The 17,494-nt window shown below is 38.0% G+C and overlaps 1 protein-coding gene across 1 annotated transcript in view; it reads left to right on the top strand.

Moving 5' to 3' along the window:
• The window catches only part of PLCE1 (phospholipase C epsilon 1), a 145,576-nt gene that overhangs the window by 121,367 nt on the left and 6,715 nt on the right, over positions 1–17,494 (top strand). The window contains exons 20-30 of the mRNA XM_067300059.1: positions 1,472–1,596; positions 2,332–2,449; positions 7,060–7,191; positions 9,159–9,446; positions 10,250–10,413; positions 11,306–11,567; positions 12,489–12,607; positions 13,644–13,772; positions 14,519–14,728; positions 16,642–16,803; positions 16,964–17,182. Coding sequence (XP_067156160.1) covers positions 1,472–1,596; positions 2,332–2,449; positions 7,060–7,191; positions 9,159–9,446; positions 10,250–10,413; positions 11,306–11,567; positions 12,489–12,607; positions 13,644–13,772; positions 14,519–14,728; positions 16,642–16,803; positions 16,964–17,182 — 1,928 coding nt within the window. The remainder of the gene's footprint in view (positions 1–1,471; positions 1,597–2,331; positions 2,450–7,059; positions 7,192–9,158; positions 9,447–10,249; positions 10,414–11,305; positions 11,568–12,488; positions 12,608–13,643; positions 13,773–14,518; positions 14,729–16,641; positions 16,804–16,963; positions 17,183–17,494) is intronic.

Here is a 17,494-nt window from a genome sequence, read left to right as displayed (position 1 = left end):
CCTTATTTACATTATTTGCTTCTGTGTTAGTGATTAAAAAAAAAAATCACAAAATTAACAAATGCGCTTCAGGACCTGACAGTGCTTGTAGGATAGCAGTATTATTTAAGCTAATAAGAAAATTTATGGGTCTGGTTGTGGTGCCTTCTCCAGCTGTGTTTTGCTAGAAGTTTTCCTAACTGGCTGCTTGAGAGTTCTCTTTGTGTGGGACAGCGTGGAGAGAGCTTCCATGAAAATTAGTGTGAAAAACTTAGATGTTTGTTAATGTGTTTGCAAGGGAGATATTATGAGCTAACTCAGTAAGTAATGTTTGAGCAATGTTGTAATTAAGAGAAGGTCTGAAAAATCTGAAGCCAGCGGCAAGCATTCACACCTTGCAATACATGAAGGGCTCTATGGCATGGTTTACTGCTTTATTACAATGAGTAGTCTTTGGGATTTTTAATTACTTTAATATTTTGGCAAAACTAATTTAAATAATAGTCTGTAAACTTTCTAAAGATTTTCAGTTTTATTTTCCTTACTGATACATTAGGTTTGCATAAGGCTAATAGTTTTAAAACTGACACTTAATTTTCATTTCTCTGGCTGTAAATCTTAATTTCCTTTACTCTTATTCCCTCTCTGACTCCGTTTCCCTGTAGCTGATGTCCTTAATGCTTCTCCTGCTGCTAACAGCCAGGAAGGTAAAGGCCATTTGGTTAAGCATTTTAACTGCATGAAATCAGCACCGCATTTCCAGCCTGTTAAAAGTGCTAGTGTGAATTTATGGTTTCTACTTCATATTGAAAATGTGATCAGACATCGGGTATTTTATATGACATTATTAACTGGTCAGGAACCATTAGAAGATTGCATGTGCAACACTGGTTATGCATAAGAAGAATATGGTCAAAGCATCAGGAATGAATAAAAACCATTCCTTTTGTGACAGACAATTATAATATTTTGGTCCAGAAAGACCAATCAGTAGTTGTATTATACTCCAATAAATATGTAGCTTTGAAGAGGAATTTCTCTAGAAGTAAAAAATATTTGTGTGTTTATGCACAGTGAACATAAGGAGAGGGGAATGAAAGCTTAATGTACAAAGGCATGTACATGTTTGATGTGGTTAAATTATTTGAACATATGCAATTATTTGTTGTTCACGGATGCCACTTAGTTATTTTCAGATGGCAAACTTGAAGAAGAAATTTTTAATTTATTAGATGATTTTGTTTTAAGCATCTTGTGAGCACAAAAGGATGGACTTTCAAAAAAGTGCAGTGTATTAACCAAAGTCGGGCCTTAACTTTTTAAGTGGAAAGTTACTATTAAAGCAGAATGCTTTGACCAATAAATGCATTATTTTGCCATCTCGTTATTCAGATAATCTTCATGGCATTATCCACAAATATGGTTAACTGAAATCAAATTTCCAGTTGAAATTACTTGGCTTTATGCTTATTAAAGTCCCATTGATTTTTAGATAACATTCTTGAAGACCGACCTGAGAGTAAATTATCAAGTGATAAGCTGCAGTTTGAATATAATGAAGAGACTGCCAAAAGAATAAAGAAAGCTGATTGTGCTACTTACAGTAATAAAGGAAAGGTAGTACTGCTTTTTTCCCTCTTCCTTCTCTGCCACACTTTTGTAGGTAACAAGCTTCAAAAGAGTTTAGGTTGCTTAGGTAACCGAGACATCAGATGGCAAATGCACTTTAATGAAGGCATATTAGAAAGCATGGAAACACACCAAAGAAAATGGATTACGTAGAAAAAAACATTCGACATACTGTTCAAGAAAAGTCCTCAGAGGTTATTTTATGTCTAGGCCATTTGGATGAAAATTTTAATTGTAGTCATCCTCATTGGAAAACTTTTTTGTAGCTAAATCCTGAAGTTTATTTATATATCTAATTTCCATCAACATTGATGGGCTTTAGATATCTAGGAACTGAAGATTTCATGAGACTCTTCAGCATTTCTGTGTATCTAAATAACTTTAAAATATGGAACTATGTTATCTATAGCCATATTACCATTTATTAAATCATCAGACAATTAAACCCCTGCATTGTTGTTTAGTAAACTGTAGTTTCTCCTGAACACACATCCTTTTTGCCTAAATTTTTGTAGAATAGACCATGACTGAGGTCTTTGCATATTTTCCCAGTATCAGTGACAGGTTAAAGCGTAAACCTGCACACAAGAGATCTGTTAGATAAAGACAGCAAACCAAATAGGAGCAATGAGATAAAGGATTTTAAGGACATGAACATCATATGCTAGAATACCTTCATATTCAGTAATATTATTATTATATGTTATTGGAATTGTCACTTAGGTTTATGATATGGAACTGGGTGAAGAATTTTATCTTCCACAGAATAAGAAGGAAAGCAGACAGATAGCCCCTGAGCTATCAGATCTGGTCATTTACTGTCAAGCTGTAAAGTTTCCAGGTAAGTATACTTCCCTGTTTTATTGCTTTAAACTTTCTAATTCTTTAGGCTATTATATTTGTGTTTTGAATTATTTAGTACAAGCTTTTTCAAATTTAAGTAGTTTAACTTTCTTTTTGAAGATCTGATGATAGTCTACATAATAGCTCCTGGCTGAGAAGTAGTATGCATTATGTGAAGACATACTGTTTGTCATATAAAAATGTTTACAAAATTGAAATTTCCCAGTCTTTATGACTTAGAGAACAGTTTTCTTAGTGCTGTGTGGGTGACAGATGAGAGAAAGCTGTATCATAAAAGCTCTGAGTTTCCATGTACAGAGGTACTGAATTGGGAATGAGAATAAAACCTTGCCGGAAGAGCTTGTCAGATCTCTTTAAGTGAGCGCAGTTTGGCATGTTTCACCTTTGCCTGTGCTCCCCATTTTGTGCCCTTTCCTAAAGGGGTAGGAGGGGAGCCGTTTGGGGAGTGGGCTGGGGTGGTAAGGGGAGAAGCGCAGGCCTTTGAATGCGCTTATGTCGTCTGCCTGCTTGACTAGCGAGGGCAGTTCGGGAAGGAGGAGGACAAAGCTAACAGCCTTTCCATGGGGTGGGCGAGGACAGCTGGTTGGGGAGACACACACACACCTGGACATACACGCAAAACTTATGCAATGGGTTAGGAAATAGGAGGGTATTTCTTTTGTATGGTAGGAAGAATAATGTTAGCAGAAGAGAAGGAGAGGAAGTAACTGAGGAGGTGATCACTGATAGTTACTTGTTCAGTGCTGAAACGTGAGGATGAGTGTGTTTTGGCTCAAATATTGTACATAAATTCTTTTAAATTGAGAATATATTGTTTATCGATGTGTTTAATGTTTTGAATGAAAAAACAGCTTTTTAATGGAATGGTTCTCTGTGGAAATATCAGTAATCCTGGCAAATTGTGATCTTATACAAATAGAACTATAGTCAGATCAGAGAAGCTAACCAAACATAAAATAGAGTCAAATATGCAAGATAAACATGCTGAAAAATGGAAAGACATACTTTCGTAATCTTTCCTAATTTAAGAATTGTAGGTGTTACATGTAACAATAATAACTTCTAAAAAAATTTAAATTTGATACTCTCTTTTTAATGAAATCTGCAATGCGATATCTTTCAAATAAAATATTTTCTTTGAACGAATGATATTAAAGATTAAACAGAGATAGCTTAAGTTGTTCCAAACATTTTAACACACAATGAAGTTCTGGTGTTCTAAAATAACTTTAAAATATTTCAAGTTTTTAATGTAAGTTCAATTAGAAAAAAAAATACTTGTTTTCCATATCGGATTTCTTCCTCTTGCCTTAATTAGAACATGAATGGAACAACTAAGAAAATGAATTCCTTTCACAGTTGAACACATGAAGCTATAGAAAACAGTTTTCCAACAAGTTTGTGTATGTTTCCTCTTCTGAGACAAATGCTGTCTTCTCTGCAATGGATGTAGATATGCAGGCTCACTGTGCTGCTGACTTGATCTCTCTGCTCAGCTGGAGGGCACAAACACAGTGCATGCCTCTGTTCCACTGCTGTACCCCAATGGTGTCAATTAATGAGAACAAGGCCAGTAGACCCATGGCTATGTAGATCTATTGACCAGTTTCCTTTTCAACTCAGAAAATGCAAGAGTTTTGGAGAAAGGGAGGGCAGAATTCATATTAGTGGCTGATCATTGATAAAAATACTTTTTCTCCTGTCCCCTTTTACCTCTATTCTGTGTTTATAATTGCCTGTGTCTGTGAAGGTTATCATTGATTTATGGCTATAAAACAAGACCATGACAATTGTGGTCACCTGGCCTAGTCTACTGAGTAACACGGACTTCCCAAATGGCTCTCTGGTCAAAACAGACTTTATCGTGTGGAGAAAAAAAACATTTCTTGTTTATACAATTTCTGGAAAGGAGGAACCCACCACAGCTCTTGTTTCAGTGGTTTTCGACCCTTACTCTCCTTGCCTGACTTCAGTTTCGGTCTGTTGGATATCATCATACTGTTGTCTGAGGTGGTGAAGACCCGTTTGTTTGGGTCCCCGAAGATGAGAGCAATGAAGCGTACTTGAGCATAGTACTGCTGTAACTCGCTTGTACATGGCTTGTTGCCTTGATGCTGAGGATCTTATACAATGAACAGAGAAATTTGGGTACGTTAAAATAGGATCTGTACAACCTAGTGTAGTGAGTGGGGTGTCACCTAAGCTAACCAATGTGAAATTCAGTCACCGTCTCCACTGTATCAGACTATCTGCTGCTGTGGTATCAATTTTCCAGAAATTAAAGTGGGCATAAAAAATGGCACCCTGCAAATGTGCCATAGATTGTTTTCGAGGTCTGCAATCCCACAGGCTGTTGGCTGTTTGCTAGGGACACACGGTGAGAAGGTGACAATTGCATCTTAACCTGTTACCTTAGCATGGTTAGAATAGGAAGGACATAGGAGTTTGTCATCCCCTGGATTAAAAATCTGAAAGCAGTAAGACAATAGGGTTGTATCTAATCAGAGAGAGTAGTAATAAATTCTGTAACTTGAAGGATATGGTATAGAGTTGTAGGGAGATATGAAACAAGACTTGCTCTGTCATTGTGGTGATATGACAGGATCTAAGTTGCTCCTACTTTGAGCAGGGGGTTGAACCAGATGACTTCCATGTCTCTTCCAACCACCATTATTTTATGAATTTATGATTCTATGAATAGATGATGCTGTATTTTGGAGTCCAGTTTAAACTGGAGTGAAAAATGGAGCTTGCCTCTGAGAGGAGGCCTGTCACTTGCAAAGCGTGCCTGTGGGAAGGGCTGAAAGAAAACTCCCAGCTTACCCTGTAGCCATCACATACAGCTCAGTTAACCTTGAGGTTTTGCATTGCACTCTCCAGTGATTTATGAGGTTAGTTTGTTTCCTCAGTGACTGTCTCCACAACAGGATTTTGAAACCTGGATCTTGCTTGCCAAATCCATTTGATCCATTGAAAACTGAGATTAAATAGTTCTGGAAGCACATAGTCCATAACTCCTCATTCTTCTAGTCGGTTCATATTCCTTGATCTCAACCTCTACCATCTTCTACTGTTTATGTGTATGCTTTGGCCCGGAGAGACAGTAAGTCTCCAATCCTGAAAACATTTATGTACATGCTAAATTTTACTAACCCAAGCAGTCCCATTGAAACTATAAGCATAACTTTACTATGTAGATATGCTGTAAAGATTGAGACCTGAAAATTTACATCTGTGGACTGATTTCAGTAGAACAGAATCTAACATCTCCTCTTATCATTTTCAGTTGTAGTTAAAATATTAATATTAAATCTAGAGCTGTCTTTAGGCAGGTGTGAGTTGGTGGGATTGCATTGGACCTTCTGTGTCCAAAAACCTCATGTCTAGTGTCTGGGCTGACACAGCATTGCCAGCCTGGTGAGTGCCCCCTCCAAGAGGCGTGCGCGCAGGCCTGGAGGACACCTCCATGGTTCACGTGAGGCATTAGGGAGCAGTGCTGACATTTAATTTTTTTGTATGAATTTTGGGTTTTATTTTTGTCTTTCTAAAACTGAGGATCATCTTACAAGTGACACTTAGGCCATTACAGTGTGCTTGCTTTGTCATGTTGTAAATCACAAGTGCATCTTGGGGCTCTGAGAGCGTTCCTCACCTCACTTCCGTGTGTGTCAGAATAACTGTGGTGCATTTTGACTTTGTTTTTAATTTTAATCTACTACATGGTCTGTCAAAGTCAATGGAAAGAAACTGACCTTAAAGGGAATGAAATTGATTTCCTTCACTGGGATTTAGATCATAATTTTAATGATTATTTTGCTGGAAGGCATATGTTTGAATAATAGCTATAATAGAGCTTTCCAGCCCCACTTCTGTGTACATATTGGCCGTTAAATGTTTAATGGATTTTGCACACCATTTCCCATCACTAAAATACAAATTTTAAACAGAAGGAGATAGCTCTGAAAAGACTAGGTTAAGTTAAAGGTTAAACTGGTACATTTAACCAACAGCATTTTGGGGTTTTCCTTTATTATATATTCAAATCATATTTTGGCATTTAATTATGCAGCTACCATAACTCAGACAAATCCCATAATGTTCAATACTGCACAGTTTTATTGCCTGTGTAGAAAGGATTTTTTAAACAATTTTCAGAATGAATGTATTGGGACTGTTTCTGCAGAACTTTTTAGTATTAATTAGGACCATTTAGTAATTTGAGACAGAGCAGCTACCTTCCTCAAGCCAAAAAGTAAAATGAAGAAAAGTTACATCGCACAGATTTTTCTGTGCTGCTTCATATATGTTTTTATATACATTATATGGGGGTGTGTGTGTGTGTGTATACACATATATGTGTGCGTGTGTGTGTATATATAATATGCATGTATGAGTGTATGTATATATAAAGGTATATATGCATGTAAGGTTGTTGGAATTAAATTATGGGGAAAAATACACAGTTTGCCCTGTGTACTATATAGCGGGAAAATTAATGTCTTAGAAAACAATGTAAAAAAATGATGGAAAATGTCATGCCCTCTTGGTCATGTTTTTGGCTCATTTATTTTACATTTATGGGAACAGGCTTGTCAACTCTAAACCCATCTGGCTCTAGCAGAGGAAAAGAAAGGAAAAGCAGGAAGTCCATTTTTGGCAACAATCCTGGCAGACTAAGCCCTGGGGAGCCAGCAACTCTTGCCAAAGCATCTGGAAAAGGTAAAGTTAGCATCTTCTTTCACCAGTCACATGGAATGACTCTGTAATCCAACACATGTACCAGACCACGTTGTTAAAGATCAAATACTTTACAATGTATAAGCAGTTGAACTGCGGAAAGGTTTTTCATTAGCATGGCAGCTATTACAGTAACACTTTTACAGTTAAAGAATTGACTGTATAGTAATGGAATGTTAGAATAGAATTAATTGATCAGGACTATAAAGACCCTAATTCATAAATGATTCAAAACTAAAATGCATTTCAAATGATACATCTTACAGTTTATATCTTAGAAGACATGAATTAATATGTTCTTTCGAAGTGCAGTTGGAAGGTAGGACTATCGGGCTGGTTCCAGAAAAAGATTGTTAAAGTCTGAAGTAGGACTCAGTTGCCTAAAATTTAGCCAAGTCCAAATTTGTACTCCTGGAACCGCCCCCCCCATTCCATCTTGGAGGTGTTCAACTCCACAGGTGCTGCAGTTTGTGAACCTGGAAATTCTACTTAAATGCATAGAAAAGTACACAAAAGGTTCTGGAGCAGGGATGAGACCCAGATCTCCTGCCTTTCAGGAGAATGCCATAAATGGAAAGTTAGAGAGTTGTATCCTTTCTTGTACTCCTCTTCTGTCTCACAGAGCCATGTGTTTCTTTCAGCACAGTGGCACAGCTGCACCAGACAGGTTAGATTCCCTTCTAGAAGCCAGTGACCTAAAAATAAAGAATTCTAGCACTTAATTCTTATGGCCTTAAGTTTTTTGCTGAATTTGTCCCCTAACTCTTATGGCACTCTAGACTTTTTGGAGACTTAGCAGATGGGCTTCAATATTGCCCCCCTTCCTAATGTAAAATGTATGTATGAGAAGAATGGAGTATTGTCTCCCAGAAGACCCTGCAGCTGGCTGAGTAGGGTGTTTTCCTGATATGTTATAGTTACAGATTCAAATCTACAGAGGCTAACCCTGTAACCCGGAGCTTGGACTTAGTTGTGAGTACTCTACCCATGGGCTGTTACGAAGAGGTGACCTCCCCAGGCTGCCTGTCAGCAGCCCAAAAGATTGTTGTGGCTGACTTTGACAGGCTCCCAGTCCATAGCTCTGAGTCAGGATCGTGGCTTCCAGTCTGCTTACTTCAGATGGCACCACTCTTGCCATGACAGGCTTCTGGGGTACCTGCTTACTTCCACTGAATGTAAAAGGGGTTTATGTATGTAATTTAGAAAATTCGGATTGCCCAGATGGGACCAGATGCCTGTTTTCTTTAGCCATTGCCGCACTTCATATATGGTGTTTAAAGCAGGTAGCCTAAGAAGTCCTCTAAAGGACTTGGTTCTTGTGGTGGTATTTTTAGCATCACCCAACTTTTTATATGCCTAACAGAGCTTATATCTAAGTGAGCTTGTATCTAAGCAAAGTAAGGGAAAAGTTAGATATTTAGGAATGGAATTGCAAAAGCCAACACGATTGAATGAAGTGGTTTTTTAACCTTCCTAGGAGAAGCACTTCTATAGTGCTTTTGCACTCTAGGTGCTGCTCCTGCCTGCAAGGCAGCAGACCTTTTTAAGCTTGAGTCTTTTTTTTTTTGTTGTTTTTTAAACAGTCTCTGCATTGATAATACTTTGGTAGTATTGCTAGCAATGGGTTAAGAATTAAAATTCATTTCTAGCTAATATCTATCTCTATTACAGTTATGTTATTCAGGAATGCCAGTTAAATGCTTCTGTATGAAAATTTTTTTTTTAACACATCTCCTTACAGTATAGTTTAAATACTTAGACATTGTTTTCTCTCATTAACTGTTCTTACTGTATAAGAAGAAATGGGACACATTTTGAACAGTGTCATTTTCCAGGAACCCCTGTTTGCACCATAGCCAAAGTGTAAACATGCACTTCACTAGAAAACTTTGAATTCTTGGAGTCTCTGCACCTGCAGCTGTAATTTGCGGGTACTGTTCATTTTCCAGGTCCTTTTGATGTGATGCGGCAGACCTGGGAAGATCCTTGTTCTTTTAATTCACCAGCTTCTCTCAGTGCCATCATAAGGACACCTAAATGCTACCATATCTCCTCACTGAATGAGAACGCTGCCAAGCGGCTGTGCAGACGGTATTCTCAAAAACTGATCCAGCACACCACCTGTCAGCTGCTGAGAACGTACCCCGCTGCCACACGCATCGACTCCTCAAATCCTCATCCCCTTATCTTCTGGCTCCATGGTGTACAGCTCATGGCTCTTAACTACCAGACAGATGGTATGGGTAGAATAGTGCATGTTTTTACACATTTTAAGTATGATACAAGTCCTTCTTAAACTGTGACCTTGTATTTGACGTTTTCCTTTACGTGCTATCGTAAGGGGACTTACCTGCCCGTGTGCCGCAGCGCAAGCCAATTCATACAATTACAATCTATAATCCTTAAGAATAGGGGTCCCAGAATTCAGGAGTTTGTGCCAGTGCTGGCAAATCTCCTGATAGCACAAAACCACCTGGACAGCAGCACCTTCAATTTTTTTATTACTGTGGAAGGCTTTTTTTTTTCCCAATTTCAGTGGCCATTATCCATTTCTGCTAATTTTGAGCATAAAAATATACTGAACTATTTTTCTTTAGAGTTACCTTCTTGGATACTGCTTTAATGTTGGTCAAAGAATGTTTGCGCCATGTTCTACCCTATCTTGTTCCTTCACCTTTCTGGAAGAAAAAGGATCTGTTAGGTTGTCTGCAAAGCTTTACAGTTGGTGCCTTTTCATTCTGCAATTCAGGACAAATATCTAGAAACTCCTCAGGGAGTAGGTGTAGGTGGTCCTGTAGTTGGATAAAGATATCAGAAAAGGGTAGAAAAGAATGAACTGTTCTTACAGTTTGAAGTAATTGAGTATTGGATAGATTGGATGCGTAAATTACAGCTAGCTCTAAAAACCAAGCATGAGTTTATAGTACGCAACTAAAATTCAAAAGAAGATACTAACTAAAAGCAAGTCCTTGTCTTCACTGTTGCAGTTTTTCCATTGTGCCGCTGCTGTGTGTCAGTTTTGGCTGCCTTCCTTTCACAGATCTTCCTCTGCAGCTTAATGCAGCAATGTTTGAAGCTAATGGGGGCTGCGGATATGTTTTGAAACCTCCTGTTCTGTGGGATAAAAGTTGTTCAATGTACCAGCAATTCTGTCCATTAGAAAGAGATCTTGATAATAAGGAACCAGCTATATATTCTTTAACAGTAAGTACATTAAAATGGAATTTCAAACAATCAGATAGATAGGAATAAACATGTAACTACGGTCTTAAACCAGCATTATAGTCATACTTCTGTATGAAAAGATTGTACCTACAATTACTGCTTGTACTTCTGAAGATCAGTGTAGCTAAAAGAAATTGGATGGAGAAGGAGAAAATGATAATCTTTATTTTATTTATTTGTTGTTTTGTATTCATGGGTACTTCAACTGTTTCCTTCACAATATTTGACAGAACACAGTCCTGAAAACATTTTCAGTGGGACTGCCCAACAGTGTAAAATTATATGTGTGATCAGAAGTTTCACACGTTTCTGAAACAAAAAGCTGTAATGAATATTAAAATATGTTTTTTTTAAGTTATATAATAAGATAAATTATTCATGGATTTATCGCAAAAATTTGGATTCTAAGAAGCTAATGCTTCCAGGAAACGTTTCAGAAAATTGAGATCCATAAGAATCAAAATTGTCCCAGCTGTGGTAATTGCAGACCTAGTTCTTCTTTTGTGTGTACCAGAGCAAGCCAGAGGTCAGTGCCATTACCTCACAGTAACTGAGAAGAAAATTTGATCCTTTTGACTACATTACTAGTACATTCTTTCTGGATTAACTTTCAAATGCCTTGAATGGTTGCAGCCATGATATATGGTTTACTTTTTTCAGGGGAAAGATACCGTAGCAACGGCACGTGGTTTAAGCATTTCTGCTTCTGAATTTACTGTCTTGGCAATTACAAAAGTAAAGGAGTGTTGTAATTAAATCAGTATGCTAACAAACTGTGCTTAGGAGTACGATAAATAATATTTAGCTAAGAATTGTGACAGAAAAAGAATTACTTCACTAATTATTTTCTCTGTGTGCTTCTCGGCTTCAGATTGTGTCTGGCCAGAATGTTTGTCCTAGCAATAGCACAGGAAGTCCATGCATTGAAATTGATGTCCTCGGGATGCCTCTGGATAGCTGCCACTTCCGGACTAAACCCATTCATCGCAACACACTCAACCCTATGTGGAATGAACAGTTTCTTTTCCGGGTTCACTTTGAAGATTTGGTCTTTCTTCGATTTGCAGTTGTTGAAAATAACAGCTCAGCTGTAACAGCTCAAAGAATCATTCCACTAAAGGCTCTAAAAAGAGGTAAGGTTAAGTTTGTAGTAACACTTTATACTAGAATGGTCCAGCAGACTCCTGGCAGACGGAATCCTTCCTGAGGGGATATTTTTAATCAGCTTGCTGCCTTTTTCTGGAGGAGACAAGGAACAAGTATCAGGCAACATACTTTGCCCTAGCAGTCTAATGCTGATCTAATGACCTCCCTGGGAGCTGCCACAGTGACTTGTAAAAAGTCCCAGAACAGAGCTGCATCTCCTGCTGATGCAGAGGAGGGAGCACCTTGTACGCAGTGGCTCCGACTCTGAGCTGCGGTTGTGAGCGCTCAGGACTTACTGCTCCTGTAGGAAGACTGGAGTGGTTTCACTCTGTTAACTGTCCTAATTAGCGGTCACCAGGGCAGAGGCTTGCAACCTTGGCTAGAGAAGAGGTGAAAGAAGAGTGAAAAAAGGCAGAAGAAAGACTAGCAAGCACCAATAATTCTGTGGCACTTGTGGGGGATGCCATAACAGCAGCAGCTCTTCAACAGAATGGTGAAAATAGTTTCAGGTTTACCTCATGCAACTGTAACACCACAAAGCAGATTTAATGTATGAGGAGATCTGGCCATATATATTCATTTTCCCCCATGAGAATTTGTCCTTGTTTCATTCATATTTAAAATTGTAATTTATTTAGCTATTTATTTCATCTATAAATAGCTTGACTATTGTGGTGAATGCCAAAAGCAAAAATTATTTCAGTAGGAGTTAATAAGGGTACACAGCCACACGAGCCACTCAGCGGTTCATAGGATTTGGCTTGGGCTGTTGTCCAGACAGGAGCGTTAGTATAGTGCTTTAATGCTATAGGTATAGCAAGGGCTTAGATATCCGAGTTTTTCATCTCTGAGTCAGGTGTCCTAGGATGTGGCCAAGTACTCACGAAAGGGTTTTTGTTCGTCTTTAGGCTATAGACATGTCCAGCTACATAACCTGCACAATGAAGCGTTAGAAATTTCAAGTTTGTTCATAAACAGTCGGAGAATGGAAGAAAGTCTGTCTGGAAACACTCTGCCTGCATCTGTGGTAATTTAATTGTATTTTTGTGAATGCCATGTATTTTTGTCTCAATGACTAAAATGGTCTGAAGAGTTTTAGGATCAGACTGTTCAAAGAAGTTAGGCCCCAAAACCTGCACATCTTTCAGAAGTATCTTGAAGCCCCAATCCTTTTGGGCTTCAGTGGAGGTTAGGTTGTCCTTCCTGGCTAAAACTGTGGGTGGGTACATCTTTTCAAAGTCTGACTTTTGGTATATTTAGGTATAGCACAAGCAGAGCTTCCGTGCTGGAGCGCACTCATGCATTCCTTTATGCATGGATCATAAACACTGCATTTGAGATGCACAAAAAAGATGCAAATCAGCAAAAACTATGTTTTGTTGGAATAGTGAGAATACATTTGAATTCTATTACAAAAGAAGATGGAGTCCATGTTTACATACACATATTTTTTTACACACACACACACACACACACACACACACACAGAGTAGCCCTTAATGATAGGCTACTTGTGTTTGTTTCAGCTTCTTTAAAGACGTATAGTACCACTTTGCTGATTATCCTAGAGTGTTGGATAAAACCTCCTGAGCTACTGAGTGTGCAGCAGATGTGCAGCAGGCATTAGCCTCCTGTGAATACAGGCCAAACACTTATCTGGGTGAATTATTAAGGCAGAAAGGTTTGACTGGTTTGGAACATCAAACCAAGTTACTGATTTTTATCCAGTAATTTCCACATTGAACCAATAGCCTCAGTTCAGTTAGAATGCAGAGAGATGGTGAATGATGGAGGTCCACGATATTCTGCTTGTTCAGTGGTGGTTTATGTACCCTCACTGTAAAACTTTATTCCTATTTGAATTTTTCTTCTGCTTCAAGGTAGTGGTTTTCTTTTTGTTTTGTTTTTTCGTATCTTGGTCTGTAGTGTAAGAAAGAGCCCGGTATTAGTTGGGTAGCTTTTTCTGTCAAGGTCCTAGAGCTTGTGTGTGCAGTTTCTTTTAATGCAGCCTATAAATAATATGCCTATGTAGATCAGCATCCTGATGAACGTTGTCTTAACAGCTGTTCAGCACAGCCGAAAGGAGAGCTGCCGTGGCTCACAAAGTGACCATTCATGGAATTCCAGGCCCTGAGCCTTTTACTGTTTTTAATATAAGTGCGGGGACCACAGCTGCACAGATGCTTCATCAGGTAAGTTGCCCACTGTATTGCAACCAGATTGCAAGAAGTCAGACATCATTTGTCTCCCTGCATTTCTCAAATGCAGAATCGTCGTAGCTTATTTATCACAGCCAGGAGTTATTTGAGTAATGTATTACTGTGGAATTAATTGCACTGTAAATGCAGAGTATCAGTGAAGTTTTCCAAATCTTGACTTCTGATAACGGGTTTTAAATCTTATAGCATATCCCCTATTAGTATTTTAATATTTGGGCATATGCATATGAGAAAAGAAATCTTTCTGACTGATGGAGCCAGCAGGCTGGAGTCAGCAGGCTGTCCTGGAAAAGGGCAGATTTTTTTCTGTGCAATTCTTTGAACTTGAGCATTGTAGGAATACAGAGTAAAAGTTAGAGGGCTAAGTTCATGAGTAGAAAAACCATTTCACTCAACAGGGATTGTTATTCCAGCAGTGGGAAAAGACTGTACTGTCCTGGGATTATGAATAAATTGTCTGGCCAGCCAAAAAGGACAGAAATAAGCTTAAATAGTACTGCCTTGTCTGGAATAGTTGAGCTGCTTGGCTAGTCTAAAGACTACATTACCCTGGAGTAAAATATCTGAGTAATAAATAGCACATCAGAAATCTTGCCTACACTGTCAGAATTGTTATTGATTTTTAAAGCTTTTTTATTCATATTCATTTATAACTACTAATTATGCAGTGTTTATATTTAGCCTTCTAAATGCTGTGTGTGTATTGTGGTCTGTCTTAGCTCTTGGCTACCACAAAAGGCACTGAGTCATGTGCCACAGACTATTTTCTGATGGAAGAGAAAAGTTTTATATCTAAAGAAAAGAACGAATGCAGAAAACCGCCATTCCAGAGAGTAATTGGTCCTGAAGAAGGGCTCGTGCAGCTTTTGAACAGCTGGTTCCCAGAAGAAGGATATGTTGGAAGGATTATCTTTAAAACTCGAGAGGAAGTAAGTCTGTTTTAGATAAATTGTTATTTACATAGGTAGCTAAAAATAGCTGTTAGGACCAGGAAACAAAAGAGCGCGATATTTATATCATTGCTTGGTGAATAATGTCAATGCTGTGTACATCTTTTAAAAACAAACATAACACTGACCGAGCACAACTAGCTTTAATACACCTCATTAAGTATACCAGTGGAACAGTAATTTGACTTCACTCAGCTCTATCATCAGCTCTCACTTATTCAACAATTGGATACTATTATTAGCTTCCTGTTGTAACTAACTGATTGATAGTTCCAATTTAATGTCAATCAAGATTTTGACATGATATGAAATTAATATAAGGAAGGGAGGATAGTAATTAATACCGGAGGATCACAGGTAACAGAACGCCAGGCTACAGTTATCAGCCAGTTTAGATGGCCGCAAGTTTGGTTTTTTGTTCAGTAAAATTGGAAAGGACTTCTTTAATATTAAAGTACCCTAAAAAACTCAAACAATGGTGAAATTATCCATGGTAAGTTAGAATAGTGAAAGAGGTGTTTCTTTTAATTTAAGGTAGGAAGATGGTGTGATTACTTCAGTTTAAACTATGGGCAAAACATCCACATCTTGAATATATGCTAATGCTCAGGCTTGTGAGAGAGAATAGTCAAAAAAGTAGAAGACACCTGATGATCTAATGTTCAGAGGCACTTCCTTTGACCAGTTCTGCATATAATATTGCTTGCTTAGTCTGAACACGGTAATGTATGTACACATATATTTATATATATACAGATTTTACATTCACAACTAACAGAAACACCCAACACCTTTGCTTATGTGCAGACCCTTTGGAATGAAAAAAATATGCACGGCTTTATTATATGGTAAATTTACAAACCAGTGTTTTTAACTCTGGTTATTTCTGCACATCTTTTGCTACAACTTCAATTTGACATATTATTTTATTACACAAAGCATTTTTTTTTTATTTCTAATCTACTCAAATGATTTTTGAATTTCTATTTCATTATTTAGAGCAGAAGTTAGGAGGTTAAAAACAGCAGTATACTTCATTCAGTTGACTACAAAACTTAATCTGCTAATGTGTGCAGCCACACTTACATATATTTTATATGCATTTTTATGTATATGTACGTATATATTTATATATATATATATAAGAAATATGTGTTACTGCCAGTCCCATTCTTTCAGAAAACATGGATTAAAATCTGTATTAAAATTCATGAAAATTATGCTGTAGTTTTGTCCTAGGATGCTAGTACAGCAAAGCATCATCTGTAATTTGGAGCCTTTCCGGAGATGGCAGCCAACTCAGATCTTGGAACTGGAAATGTAGCTGCCAATTTGCATGGAAAAACAAGGAGCGGGTCCATGTGTAGCTCATGTTTACATCTTATGAATTCAAGCTGTGTTACAAAGGGAGGAAGAGAAATGCAGAACCTGAGAGAAGGTGCAGGAAAACTGTAGTAATGTCATAGATCCTGAAAAGGGACCTAGAAGTAGCCTCGCTCTTGCTCCACATGGAAAATCGACTTCTTGGTCTCTAAATTCCTTTCTTTGTGCCAGAAGCCAGCTGTAGCACAGGGGCAAAGAGAGGAAAAAGGATGCTTTGCACCATCTCCCACCTTAATGCCACCATTATAAAACAAAACAAATAATTTTGCATACATTAAGGAATTTCTTGCCTCCTGTGACGTATATTTAAGACCCTGATTTTAGAAACACAGCTATTAGCAATATAAACTTGACAAAACAGTTTATAGAGAAGATTTGCATGTAATGAAATAGAGCCAGGGCAACAGCAAAATCTCTGATTTCCATGAGTTAAAAAAAATCTTCTGTGACCCCCAGCAATTAGTTACCTCTCTGAACTACATAAGTTTGGCTCTCCTTTTTTTCTATAGAATTTAAATGAGAGAAACTTCTTTCAAGAAACAAAGGAAGATGCAACCATCAGCTCTGAGGATGACAGCTTCTTTGTTCAGGTGCATGATGTCTCCCCAGAGCAACCACGCACTGTCATCAAAGCTCCCCGCTTTAGCACAGCTCAGGACGTCATACAGCAGGTAAACAGCATGCTGGTGCCATTTAGCAGGTTCCCTAAGACGTAGGGTGGAGGCTGGTTTCACACAAGATATGTGTGTTTTGTTCTCAGCACTAGCTGAAGAGTCTGTCCAGTAACCGACTCACTCTGTGATAACGTCATCTCTTTCTGCTTTTAAACAGACTCTTTGCAAAGCCAAGTACTCTTACAGCATTTTGAGCAATCCCAATCCGAGTGATTATGTCCTGTTGGAAGAGGTGACAAAAGAGCCAGCAAACAAGAAGTCCTCAACGTCTAAACCATCTCAGAGGATTCTCTCCGATCAAGAGTGTGTGTTTCAGGCCCAAAGCAAGTGGAAGGGAGCAGGAAAATTTATCCTTAAGCTCAAAGAACAAGTTCAGGTAAAAGATTAAATACCTTGCTGCAGGCTTTATATATCGATGGTATGTGATCAGTTGTTTGACAAGAACATACTGTTAATAGGAGGGAGATGCTAAACAGTCAAATGAGATTTTGAAGTGGCAAAAAGGCTGACTTGATATGTGGTAGTAATGGAATTAATTAGTTTAAAAAAAAAAAAATCCACAAACTGTAGAATTAACAGAAGGCTGTAAGCTAGCCTCCAAAAACAGTGTTAAGAGAGCCTGCATTTAACAACTCAAACGTTTTAGCCTGAATATAGTATGAAACAATTTTATAAAGCAGAGCCTCTT

The sequence above is a fragment of the Apteryx mantelli genome, chromosome 7, assembly GCF_036417845.1.
Source record: "Apteryx mantelli isolate bAptMan1 chromosome 7, bAptMan1.hap1, whole genome shotgun sequence".
In the NCBI taxonomy this organism is placed as follows: domain Eukaryota; kingdom Metazoa; phylum Chordata; class Aves; order Apterygiformes; family Apterygidae; genus Apteryx; species Apteryx mantelli.
The sequence above is the reverse complement of the archived record's forward strand: the minus strand, read 5'-3'. Positions and strand labels throughout refer to the sequence as shown.